This window comes from Centroberyx gerrardi, chromosome 17 (genome assembly GCF_048128805.1).
Source record: "Centroberyx gerrardi isolate f3 chromosome 17, fCenGer3.hap1.cur.20231027, whole genome shotgun sequence".
NCBI classification, from domain to species: Eukaryota; Metazoa; Chordata; class Actinopteri; order Beryciformes; family Berycidae; genus Centroberyx; species Centroberyx gerrardi.
Genome location: NC_136013.1, coordinates 14,092,492 through 14,106,283, shown reverse-complemented (window position 1 = coordinate 14,106,283; position 13,792 = coordinate 14,092,492). Strand labels below are relative to the sequence as shown.

At 46.9% G+C, this 13,792-nt stretch overlaps 1 protein-coding gene across 1 annotated transcript in view; it reads left to right on the top strand.

The window, feature by feature from the left end:
• The window catches only part of mnat1 (MNAT1 component of CDK activating kinase), a 29,450-nt gene that overhangs the window by 12,713 nt on the left and 2,945 nt on the right, over positions 1-13,792 (top strand). Inside the window, exon 7 of the mRNA XM_071911003.2 lies at positions 4,358-4,479. Coding sequence (XP_071767104.1) covers positions 4,358-4,479 — 122 coding nt within the window. The remainder of the gene's footprint in view (positions 1-4,357; positions 4,480-13,792) is intronic.

Here is a 13,792-nt window from a genome sequence, read left to right as displayed (position 1 = left end):
CCTTGTTGGACCAGTACACTCTCCTGTCCGACCCTCAGCATCTCATTTCTCTAGAGAAGCAGGACAGGGGCAGTGTAAATACCAGACGCAGTCTTTTAATAGTAATAATATATTAATAATCTTCATTTGTGTAGCACTTTTCAAAACACAGCTACAAAGTGCTTTACAGGAAATACTTTTTTACATAAAAGTAAAAACTAGTAAAGCCTAAAAATCTAAAAAGCAGTGTAAGCAAAACACAAAAGCATAAAATCAAAACATAGTAAGGGAGGTCATGGGCAGTTAATAAAAGATCATTCCATAAAAACAAGTCAGTAAAAGTGAGTTTTGAAGTGATTGAAAAGCTCCTCAAACAGGTTGTTCCAAAATCTAGGAGCGAAGGCTCAATCACCTCATGTTTTCAATCTAGATTTTGGCACAGTCATTAGGTTTGTGATAGAGCTATCTTGTGATAAGCTATCATGCCTTAAAAGTTATCAGTTAAATCTTCAAATCAGTTGAAAAACTAACAAGTAACCAATGCCGAGATGCCAAGTTTGGGGTGATGTCTTTTCTTGGAAGTTGCTGCTGTCCCACAACTGTAACTTCTTTTGGACTTTTTGGACAAGCACACCTGTCTCATAAAAGCTATGTTTGCTGGTCTGCCTTACCACTCTGTTAGATGGACTAATCCCAGATAGCACTGTTAAGACAGACAGCAAAGTTAAGAGAGAGAAATGTGAAAGCACGTCATGAGACAAAATTAAAAAAAAAACCTCAAGTGCTTAACCATTTTCCAGGCCGGCACACCTGTCCTCTACCAGCGAGGCACCCCAGTGCGCTTTTACTTGACCTTTTAAAGCAGTTGCACTACCACTAGGATATTGAGGCTGGTGTTACTGCTATTCTAACCCTATCTGGAGCTGAGGTGGGTGTGTAAGGAGGATCAAGGAGAGCGGGAGAAGGAGGAGTACTCCCTCCGGCTCGATGTGATTTCCTCAAGTTATCCTCCCCTGCGGTTTTATTAAGATTGATGGTCCCCAGAGTTTGGTTTTAGTGTCACAGGGGTATTATAAGAGTCTTAAACACCAGTAATATACAAACTCGGAAGCATCATGAGCACACACACACACAATATTGTATAGGTAGTAAGATGGGCCTCCGTAATGTTGAAAGCAGATGTTTGCGTTGGCTGTTTTAGTAGCGCCGTTCCAATGGCCCATAATCCCCTAGCTGCTTTCTGCTCTGCTGGACCTAGCTGGGGGTCTTCTCTCTCTCTCTCTCTCCTTCTGTTGCTCTCTTTCACCGGAGCATTTGGAAAACAACAGCCATATCCAGTAATTCACACAGGCTTTTAATAGGAGGTGATGAGTTCATGATTGAAAGTTTCAGCAGCGTTGGTTTGAGGGGGGCTGGGCGGGCTGAAGAGGGCACAGCTCCTCTCACAGAAAGCGCAGTAGATGGACAGTCAGACGACTGGTCTTGTTTCAGAGCAGTTTCTGGGAAATGTCTCTGTGTTAGTGTTTATTCATTCACACAAATCTTAGAAATGAATTCAATATATTAAATTCTAAACAAAAAAACCTCTTTGTGTGTGTGTGTGTGTGTGTGTGTGTGTGTCTTAGATTTTATGCCGTGTTTGTTTGCGCTGATGTGTCTCTGCCAGTTTTCAAGGTGCCCTTGGAGTGGAATGCAACAGAAATTTCCCTAGACTGGGGGTTGGCTCTGTTCTGTCTGTCACTTAAAAATCTGATTTACTGCCCTTTAGCCATCTGTAACTCCCACTCTGGCCCTCTCTTTCTCTCCCACTCCCTACCATCTTAGCCTTTTCTTCTCCCTCCGTCCCCCTGTCCCAGTCCGTCTCTTTGATTGGCGCAGTAGGGGAGTTATACAGTGCTGAAAGTCTGAAAGAAGATGGATGGAGAGACTGAGGGAGTGCGAAAGAGAGGGAGAGTGACTGTGCTTAGGTTGGTCTGGGTTTCATTAGCTTGTGGTGGGGCTCCACTGTGTTGGATGAATGGATGGGACAGGAGAAGGGGTCATTGGCACCTCGAGGTTAAAGGTTGAGTGAAAGCAGTAGAGAAGTGTGTGTACTGTGTTTTTTAAAGAAAAAAATCAACCTAAAACACAACCTTTAAACACTGTTTAAAAACCTATTCAGCTATTGGAGATGTACCTTACATTCCTGGGTCCATTTTGTTTGGTGGTGTATTTTTCTTATTCCCAAAGATAAGTGGCTAAACATAGATGACGTGATGTTGCGTTGAGATATTTCCAGCGCAGCTATAGTGGAATTTAATAGCAGAAAAACTACCTAAAACATCAACGGTAAATGTCAGGTTTTGGTGTCAGTCCCTCAGAATCAAAGAGCAAGGGCTTCTTTCTAGACGCAACATTTTGCACCGATGTTCAGCAATCGTACAGGTAGAAGAGGAAGAGCTGCCAGTTTCCCCACCGACAGCAGCCTCAATCGACCATAATGCAATGCAGCCACAAGACATATTACATTTTGGGTCGGAAAAGCTCGCTGTCTTGCTGTTATTATGCTATCACTATTGCTCTCACCACCTACGCATATAACCCACAGCTGAATGCAACTAGTTCAGGCACATTCTCTGGTTGTCGAAAGTCATTCAGGGAAGTGTAGGAAATCAATAACTGAGGTAGACGAGACAGGCTGAGGGGAAGTGGGTACTCCCCCACTTCCCCTCAGCGTAAATTACAACAACGCTTCATCAGAAAATAATTCCTGGAATGCACTGAACATCATAGATGGATTAATGCAACAGCGTAAGAGTATCCAAGGGTGGAATTTTCCTTGTAAGATTTCTTCATGTGTGTGTTTGTTGTGATTGTGTAACTATCCTACATGTTGGCCTGGTTGGGTTTTTTACCATCATGTTGTGCGGGGCTGAAGAAGGCTGCATCCATTGCTTTTGGTAACTTCAGCTTCGCTTGCTTTATTTCCCTGTGTGTGCTCGTATGGGCCAAAGCATGTGTGAGGGCGGGCAGTCTGAGGCCGCGGGGCACATGTTACTCGTTTAGTTTGGTTTTCATCAGCTCCCCTCTGTGTTCTGTTGTTTATACTCCCCCAGTTCTCTTTCCTTTGCTTTCTCTTCCATCTTTTTATCTCTCCTTTGTCTCTCAATTCCCTTTCTGCTCTCTCAAATAGTCAGTGTTTGTTTAGACATCATCTTTTTAATTCCAGGTTTGTTTCATTGTCATCCAGACTCCGGCGTGTCTTCTGAGTCTGATTACTTTAATGCTTGAGAGAACATGGTCGTCTGACCCCGTGTGGAAATTCCCCCTTTGATGGCACGGCCCCAAATCGAACAATTCTGCAATGTCCTAAAGAAGTATCATATTTCTCACTCGATAACCACGGTCAAGGGCATGAGAAACTGGAGTCTGTATTTCGACTGATTGGCAGACCGATTGAAACCCCAGCCCTCAATAATTATAGATCGGAGGGCTTTTTATAAAATTGTCCGGTTTTATATTTTCAATTTGTACAGACTTAAATATTTTTTTAATTGGAGAAGTTCAGGTGATGACACAGCAAGAAGAGACTTGGTGTAAACCTCATATGTCTCTATTTAGCAGATTAATGTGTGTAGGTTGGCCATTCTTTGGGATTTGCCTAATGCCAGTGACATTCAGGTAATGTGTTGGCCACCCAGGTTGGATTGACATTGTTTTAGGTGCATCAGTGAAAGAGCAGTGTTAGTGAGCAAATGATAGCTAAACCCATGAAAAACAAAGCACTTTCAAGCCACACACACACACACACACACACACACACACACACACACCCATGCGTATAGCCTAGTTACTCTCTGTTCTCCATCTATACATCATTAATTACTCTTGTCTTTTAGTGGATTTATGAAAACTGTTTATAAAACCATTTTTTGGTTCTCAAGTACAGCAGGGATTGCTCTTCCATTCTGTTTTTAGGAATGCAGTGCATTCCTCACCACACCACAAGTCTCCAATGTGATCTATGTACTTTTCTTCTTTATCAGATTTTCATCAGGAATATTGTTGTTGAGTTGTCAACACTCTGTATTAGACCACTAAAAACATGCTCACTCACTGTCCTAGTTAGGTCTCTCCCCAAAACCAGCAGTGCTTGGGCAAAGTGAAAAATGTTGTCAGACAAAACTCCTATTTCCAAACCAGTCAGTCAAGAACTGGCGGTTGTTAACTCTGAGGTTTGATTGACATTAAGCCTATTTCTTCTAAATTGTTTTTCCGTTGCTGTGTCATCCTGATTGTGCTGTAGCCATAGTTTCCAGGGCTGAACTGCATGCTAAGCTGAGACAATGAAGATTATTGTCCTGTGCTGAATGTTCTCTCTCTGCTGTGGTTTCTGCAGGGTCAGACGGTGTCTCTCCAGCCCGTGGCCAGGATAGAAGAAGCCCTTTACCAATACCGGCCCCTTCAAATTGAAACCTATGGACCCCCGGTGCCGGAACTGGACCAGCTGGGCCGACTCGGGTACACACTCGTTCACACACTTATGTTCACACTTCTGTCATGGCCAGGGATGGGGTCATTTTCAATTCCTTCAATTCATAGACTAACTAGGAGTTTCGGTTCTATTTTGAGACGCATACAGTGGTCAGGTTGAATGATAGAACAATAAACTGAAATCATGGGCTTGATGGAATTTTTTAATGGAGCTGGCTTGAAACTCTGCACATAGCGAGTGTATTTCAAAGGCTTTGGTAGTGGAGCAGAGAGCTGCTAGAGAGTTAGGCTGCTTGGGGAAGCCTGGCTCGTCTCACTTGACTCTCCTCTGATTAACTGGGAGAGTGAAAGCAGAGGAGGGGGGAGGAGGGGAGAGAGCGAGAGGGAGAGAAGAGAGGAACAACCATTGCCCTGCCACAAGCCGCCACAGTGCCTCTGCAGGAGCGTCCATTAACACACACAGGAAGTGCTTTCCCCGACGGCCCCTTTGGGCCAATCAATCCACGACGCCATTGGTCCAGTCCTCACCGAATACAGGCCATCCATCAGACAGCCCAGCGCCCAGCCGTCTGCACTGCAACTGGCTGGCACTAAAGCCTGCCCACACACTGAGAAAGTCCTGCTTTTATTGGGTGAGAGAAGCGAAATGGGGTGATTTTCTTTTTGGGCAAGCTCATTGGTGGAAAGTGACTTTCAGCAATGCTTCACCCTTACAGTAACCTTCATTTAGCTGAGATGTGCACATTTAAATATATTTTCAGCAATGTGATTTTTTTTTTCCTAGCATCTTTGTACTTCATTCTTCAGATAAAAGGTGCTATTGACTTTTGTTGCACAATCACATTTACCTAATTAACTGCAGAAGCACCTAATTAAGGTGAAACTTTTCCCCTTAAAGGATTGCAGGAGAGTTTAAGCAGAATAACTGGCACTTATTTACATTATGTATTCAGTGAAATGCTGAGGTGCTACTTCTTTTGGCCAGCCTGATCAATATGCAGATGAAACACATCTCACAATGTTTGCCGCATGCTGGAGCTCAGAGGAGGGAGGAAGAGGAGGAGGGGGGTCCGGTGTCAGCAGTTCAGGGGTCCTGGAGGACCGGCGCTGGAGAGGAAGGGCTCTGCCACAGAGATAAATGAGGCTCAGTTCAATGAGGAACGCCAGTCCCTCCGGTGCAGGCCGCAGGCAGCGACAGTCAGGCCCACTCTGACAAACCACAACTCCCAAGATGCAATGTGCTCTGTTAAGTAAAAACAAGGAATACTGCTGACACTTCTGCGCAGTTGGCAGTTTGCGATTCAGCTAGGTTTGGGGTTTAGTGCAGGCACGTGACGATATACATGATCAACACATACTGAAGCACAGAGTCCCGTAAACCCGATGTACATTTAGTGTCATACACACTCACACTCACCCCCATTATTCTGATCCCAGCTTTTTGGCCACAATAGAACTTGTGTGATGTGGTTAAACATTGAAAAGCGTGTGTGGAGAGGAGAGAGAGAATACCGACAGGGTTGAGAGGGTGAAGAGTGAGTCCCCTGTGTAGAAAGTTGGGCTGGAGCCCCAGTCCTATGACCTGTGAAGGGAATATGCGTGAATGTGTGAGGGGATATGGATGTGCCTAAGTGTGGATGAGGTGAAAGGGCTGTGAGGGGGCAGGTACTTATTTTAAACAGGGCTGTTTGTCTTGGTCAGGGCCCACGGTGACAGCAGCACCACTGGTGATTTGTCTTGGACGCAGCCATCAAGCGGGACTGGAGTTGAGCTCACACACCCCCTCCCTGGTGGCCCCAGGGCCTGTGGGGCTGGTCTCTTGCACAGGATGTCCAGTCAACACAGGACTGACTGGAGCCATGCTTTTTATTTCAACTCGCTCTTTCTTCCACCACTCTCGCTTTCCCTCTCTGTCTCGGTGTCTGTGTCTTTTTCGCCTTGTCCCTTTGCCCCCCAAAAAACCGCAGGAGTGCTGCACGGCTGCCAGGAAAAAGAAGGGCCACGCCTCTTTCACTGTCTCTGCCTCTCTGTCAGCTGTACCTGAATAAATATGGGCTGAGCTGAGCTCTTATTAAAGACAGCTGCCTCAATACTGGAGCAGAGTAAAGGCTGCATGTTCAGGCAACAGGGGCCTCCAAAAATGCCCATTCAGCTTCCACCTCAACCCCTAACCCCCCCCACACGCATATCCATGCAGCCTCCCAAACGCTCTTCCCCTGATGTGCATAGGTGTGTATGATTTGCCACAGGATCAGACCCCGACAGTGTGAGGTTTCTATAATGGCAGTATCATGCTGTCGATCTCATTGACTGGCACATACCCAGAACCATGCGTGAGCCGTAAGAATCATGAGTACAGTATGAATAAATCGCTATGGCCCGTGCTTCTCATGTTGAACAGTCAAAGCCTTTAATAAACAAAATCAAAGTAGAAGTAAATACTGCTTAGGAGACACAAATAGAGACATATGAGGTTTACACTGACATGGCTGTGATGTGAATCTCAGTGTGCAGCAGCCAAAAACTGAAGCGGTAGCTGTTGTGAATTCCCCCCTCCACCCTGTGCCTGGTGATGGAGACAACCTGAATGGAAGCACTTGCATTCATCTGAATACATGGTACTATTCAAGTCATGCTTGCATGCTAGTTAAAAGAGGTCTATGTTTGTATGAGCTTGAGTATACATATGCTTGAGATCTGAGAGAAAAATTTACTTTCTATTTTTGTTTTTGTTTGTGTGTGCAGATGAGCATCTGCGTCTGAGTTTGTTTTCTGCGAGACTACTTCTTAAGATCTGGCTGCGTAGGCGATGAAAGACTGACTGGGATCTTGGACAAGGACAAATCATATGGGGGGAAAAATAGGGGAAAGAGAAATTGGCTGCGGAGCATTCAAAAATTCAACTCAAACCTCAAGTGCTGACAATGAAAGCTAGCCAGAACAGTTGTTTGTGTTGGCACAGGTCGCCCTGAAATTAGTCCATCTCTCTCTGACAGAGGTTGCTCAACGCGCTTCGCCAAATGCCAGTGCGGATAATATTTTGAAGTTTTGCCTCCTCCCCCACCCCGCATGGCTCTCTATAATTGGTGGAAAAAGTGAGGTTTTCTGTTGGGAGCGCTTGTCAAGCATCCGTCTCTTGTCGGTAGGGTGAAGGGGAGCAGCTGAATGAGCCGCGTGTTTAGTCTGGAGCTCCTCTCCTGGGGACGTACTTCTCTGCACCAGGAAGTAGTCCTCGGTGTGCTTCCCCCGACCAAAGCAGACCACTGGAGACTGGCTGAAGGGTTAAAAGTGTAGAGGATGGGAAGTTTACTGTGGCCTTCATACACAAACACAGAACACAACCACTCTTTTACAACCTTTGGCAACTGTCCCCAAGTCTGTGATTTTTTTAATGGACACATGCACATCACATACAGCACATGCACATGCACACACAAATACATAAATCACACACACACACACACACACACACACACACACACACACACACATACATACATAGACTAGCTACGTCTAAAGTCTACATAACTGAGGCCTGCTTACTGTTCTGGTTGGGAGCCAGGGGTTAATGGGTTTCTGAGTGATGTTCTCCTCCTGCCTGTGTTCTGCAGCTTTCCACCCATCCCTCAGGCTTCCACGTGTTGATGTGATTGGTGTGTGTATCTGTTTGTGTGTTTGTCTGCTTGTATGTTAAGTGCCTAGGAGGGAGGACACTATCCAGAGTAGTTGGTGGTGCTATCACAGTCTTGGGTTCCTGGCAGCTAGCTTTGCTAGCCTCTCCCTCCCCTGTTGGCCTGACTCCAGGTCTAGCTCTACATTTCTACAGCTCTGGGCCAAGCTGGCCAGGAGAACTACCAGCAGCCCTGGATTTGAGTCACCAGGCCAACTAAACATGGTCCTTAGAGAGCTCTGACTCTTTTTAGAGAGTTTCTGCCATCACTAAAGTGGAGTGTATGAGGTTTAAGTTGCATAGAAATCATTCCTTTCTTTCCCTGTTTTCCCCTCTCAATCTCTGTTGAGAGTGCAAGTCAGCCATGATAATGGCTCTTTTTGTCCCAGTATGCAGAGGACAGCCACTCCAGAGGGATTGTTTTGAATGTCTTTTTTCTCTAGAAATGACTCTCAATAGCTTTTCCATGTATGCCAGGTTCTCTGATCCCTGCAGGGAGCATATCCATCTGATGGTCCAGGGGCCTGGCAGGGTTAGGGGGGAGGGAGCAGAGGTCACTGACCGTGGAGGACCAGAGGTGCAGCACTGGGACAGCAGTGTTGGGAAGGGAGACTGACGGGAGCAGAGTGATGGCACCTTGGAGAGAGGGGTCTCATACACTGGGCCTCAAATAGTCATGCACTCGCGCACAGTCTCTCACACAAACACAGCTTTGATGCTTAAGTTATGAGCTGGATGAAGGAGGCTGAGGCGCCAGCTAGCATGACCTCAGATGAACTCCCCCAACAGCAGTGGTCTTTGATCTAGTTTTACTGCTATTAGATAATGTCTCAAGACACTTATTTTGCTTTCACTCAGCCAATTAAAATATTCTATCCCATTGCCAAATAATACATTTTTTTTGTTTTTCGAAAATGGTTTAGGATAACTCTATGTTTCTTTTGCATAACAATAGGGCTTTCCCCCAAATACTTTCGGGTTGCCACCATAACCAAGACCTAAAGCTGAACTAGGTTTCTCAGATATCTGATATCCTCCATTCTTCCACACTTCACACTCATTGCGCGTGCCAGTGTCTTGTGTTACTAGATCAAGCATAACCAGTAACTATAGACCTCAAGGCAGCGCTTCTCTGACCATTTAAGTGCTTCCATAGCTTAGATCAAAAAGCTTGGCTGCAGCCATGTAGCTCACAGATTTGAAATTTGCATAGCCAAAAGAGACTGCAGGCACCATAAAAGTGTGGGAGCTTTAGAACTCGGCTATTTGACTTGCAAACCTGTCTGTGTCAACAGCGTGCCCCAGCTTCACTCTCTGCACACGCCACCGCCTAGCTTTGATACTCCGCTTGTTATAGGTGCTTACTCTCCTCATTACTAAGTAGAGCAGAAACAGAGTGGAGTGTAGCCACCGTACGGTACTATACCAGCCCCCACCCAAGCCATTATCCTGTCTGTCTCAGTAAACAGACCATTAACAGACAGAGCTGGTGGAGGCCAGATCACTATTGTTTTCCCTTCCATAGATCTGTGCAAATATTGATCTTCTCTTGGAGTATGAGTCATAATAAGCACATACTGTAGTTGACTGTAGTCCTGACTCTGTCAGGAGGCTTTTTACTTGTGGATGAGTCATTTCTGACCTAGAGAACGACTAAAGAGCAGGAGGAAACAGAGGGAGCAATATAGGAGGGCAGAGAGGGAGCCACAGTCCTCTGGTGTGTATTCTGGCCATCTAAAGGAGGTCTGCTTTTAGTGTTATTGTTTTTCCTCTGTGGGCTGTGTGCCAGACGGGCCAGCACTCCCCTCCCAAGATGAAGCCAGGCCAGGCCAAACCAGGCCGTCGCCAGTGAAGGAGACACCAGTGTGCAGGGAAATCCGGGGATAGCAGCCTCTCCTGCCCCCAGGTTTATTTGTGTCACAGCCTACAGGCGGCAGGGTCAACACCCAGCGGAGAGTGAGGTGATGTCTCCTGACTATTTATACCTTAACACACACTGACCTACGCAGAGGTTTGTAAAGCAACCACACTCAGTCTAGGGTTGCATGCTTTGATTTCAAGCCTGATGGTGTTCATAACTACGCATGTGTATGTGCACACGCACTCCGCCTGTCTCTCTGTTTCACACACACAAACACCAACTCACTGGAGTCCTGTACCTCTCCCCTCCTCCTTGCCCCTGGGGCAGAGGGCTCAGTGATGTACAGGGGGATTAGCTGGCTCATTTTCCCCTCTTAAGAGCTGGGGAAAGAAAACAAACTCCCGTCATCTGGGGCTGGGCTGTGGGGACTTGCCACGCACAACTCATGGTAGGAGGTACCTCTCCTCTATGATGTATGAATTATCACCCTCCCCCCCGCTCTACCTTTCCCTGCCTTTTTGTTTGTTTTTCTTTCTCTCATTTTCCTCCATCCCCTTTCTTTGCTCTCTTCCTAATTGAAATCCTCTTTGCCTCTCCCCAGTGCTTGAGGTGCTCTGGTAACTGATACCTGTGGAGGCGAATCCTCCTGGGAAAACTCTATTCTTCCACAGTGTACCACTGCTCTATTCCCAGCATGTTACATCTAACTATCAAGGCTCCCTCGAGGTGTGTGTGTGTTATGGGTGTGCCTTGTGCTTGCAGCCATTCACTGGACAGCATATGTCCATCCATTGTTTACGGCCCCATTTGGTTAACGATGACACTGATGTCATGTCATTACCCCCCCTCCTTCCCTCCCTCCCTCCCTCTCCAGTCCAGTTTGTTCTCCCCGCTCTCCAGGGGGGCAGAGTCATCAAGTGGCAGCTCAGGAGACAAGAGAGAGATGCTCCCTGTATCAAGTGGCTAGCGGGGTGTGATGGCTCTCCAAGCCCATGGCTGCGGTTAGGTGTTAAGCAGTGGCCCAATCAGTTGACCAGCCTCTACTGCCCCCATCAGGTCAGACAGGGGAGGTGCAGGGCCAAGACACAGGAGCCCTGGATGAGTAGTGACAGGTGATGCTTTGACCAGGAAGTGAAGTTGCATTTGGGGGCATTTAGTACAATAGGCCTTTATCATAAGCACCTCTACAATGCAGTCTTTCATAGACACAAAACAAGCGTAGCTCTCAGCCATTATCACTGATACCAACAAGCTGGCTTCTTGAGGACAGCTTGCAGATTGTCAATCACTCCAAATGAGTATGTATTTCTATAAGCGTTAATGTCAAGTGTCACCCAATGCTTCTGTTAACACTCTAAACATATTCCCCCTTTAACTAAGTGTTACTCGTACCCTCCTCCCTCTCGTCCTCCTCTCTTTGGGATGTGGGGAAGCAGACCCAGCCTGTCAGCGGTGATGATAAGACACATGATAATGGATAAGGGGTCTATGGGCTCATGAGGATATGATGTCACTGCATTGAGTGCCCCCCTCCGTACACACACACACACACACACACACACACACACACACACACACACACACACACACATGCACACACACACACACACACACACACACACACACACACACACACACACACACACACACACACACACACACACAGTACAACTTGAGATAATCTGGTGGACAGTGTGTAGGCTAATGGCTGAGGATCTGTCTCACACACTCTCACGTCCCAGAGGAAGCCGCATTCAATGGAAAAGAGTGTGACCTACGACCCCTGGTGCTGAAAGACTGCTGTTGACAGATATAGTATACCTGTGAGAGTCCTCTGTGTTTGGCTTGACTGCGGGGGTTTTGTTTCTGGACTGAGGCCTGGACCAATTCACACATTCTCTGCTGGTAAAATTCTGGCCCATTGGTTTGCTATTGGTACAGATACAAACCGCTTTGCCCTTAGATAAACATGTACTCGCATGCATGTGAGTTGTGTAGACACACGCATGTGGGCATAAACACACACGCAGACCCACACAATACACTCAGTGTGCCGCGTCTCTCACAGGGGTTCGTTTTCTCTCAGGGCAGAGTGTAGGAAGGAGGGGCAGATGGGGTAGCGGCGCTGCGAGTGTAACCGGAGCTGCCTGAGGAATGCAGGGGGTGTTTTTGGAGGAGCGGAGTGGAGTTGGGGGGGCGACTCGAGGGGGTGGGATGGGTGATTAGGGGGTGACAGCTGAGTGCTGACCCCTCTATAATGACAAATCATCTGGCAGGTGTGTGGCTCTGCGCCCCCCTCCAGCCCCCTCATTCCCAGGCCAGGAATCCTCAACCGCTGCCGGAGCGGAGCGCTAAAGGAAGACTTCCGGACATTCAGACTGCCATCCAGCAGGCTCATGACTGGCCTTTCAGAAGTATGGGACAGCCTCTGTGCGGATATAGCTTGCCCTGTGTGTGTCAGCTGCCCTCGTTTAGATGCATTCAACACAACACTCTAAGCTCCTTTTTGTTTTAATAAACATAGCTAATGAGGCTTCAGTCCTTGGAGCAATCTCAGATAGGGGAGAGTTTATTGATTTATCTTTGTAGACGTCATTTTTCCTTCCAGTGTCGATTCAACAGAATACAGAGTTTGTCTCCCCACCAGCCCGAAAGTCAACATGCCCTGTTTGAGTCGTGAATCATGCTCATGACGAGCTGAACCGGAAAGCCTCTGATCCTTTGTGCTGTGAAAACAAACTGCTGACCCTGGATCAGAGAGGGTGCTGTGAAAGTGGACAGGTGCGGAGCTGAGGCCTGGTCTCAGGTCAGTGCTGAGACGTTTGTGTAAACTATGCAGCAGAGGAGGAGTGTAAGAGCAGCTGGCCATCCATTAGACTCCATACTCCAGAATCGATGGATTCTCTCACTCACAGACAATCCCATTCATACAGATAGCCCCTTACAGTTCTATCCCATAGAAAGAGCCAGTCCAGCTCCCTCGAACCTGCTGTATGGTGCACAGGAACGCAAAGTCTGTATGTATGAATGCAGCCAAACCACATAATTCTACAGTGAGCGTTGTTTAATACTGATTCAGATTGCTCCTTTGTCTCATGTGTCTGCTCTGTGGTTTGTATGTTGATTAAGTGTCTGCTCTCTGAAATAGCCATTGTAGCATTATAGGCCTCTTTTCTTTTCCATCATGGCTGGGCTTCCGCAGCTCTTCTTAATCCAATTCTGGCCAACACATGGAGTCTAGACAAGGGGCCCAACGCAGCCCGCGCCTCCCTCTGATATCTACTACACACCCAGGCTGTTTTCCCTCTGGAGTCCCAACCTCACAGCTATTTCCCTGAAGAACCCAAACACCCTCCGTTCCACGGCCGCATCGCTGATCCAAACACAAAGAGGAGCCACGCATTCTCAGCTGGAAATCACGCGGAACCCGCCGGAACATTTCGCCACTTATCTTTTCACTTTGAATTAGGGATGGGGCTCCGTGGTCTTTTCCAGGCAACGGGAGTAGGGAATACTTTCGGGGTCCCGTCGGGAAAATCTCTGATGGTTATTAGCATTAACAGGAGACATTGCCCAGGTATTCAGAGTTCCAGACCCAAGTGGAAAAATTTTGTTAGCTCTGAGCAGTCATGAACCTACTCAGCTATTTGAAAGAGAGGGATGATAGCACAGATATTATGAGTGGAATTTCAAGAATAATATGATCACTCCATCATCCATTTTGCCATCAAGAATACACAGTATTTTCAATTTTGCATTCACTCATATGTTGTGTTGAGGCGCTTTTGGATGGAAGAAAAAGCTGGTGA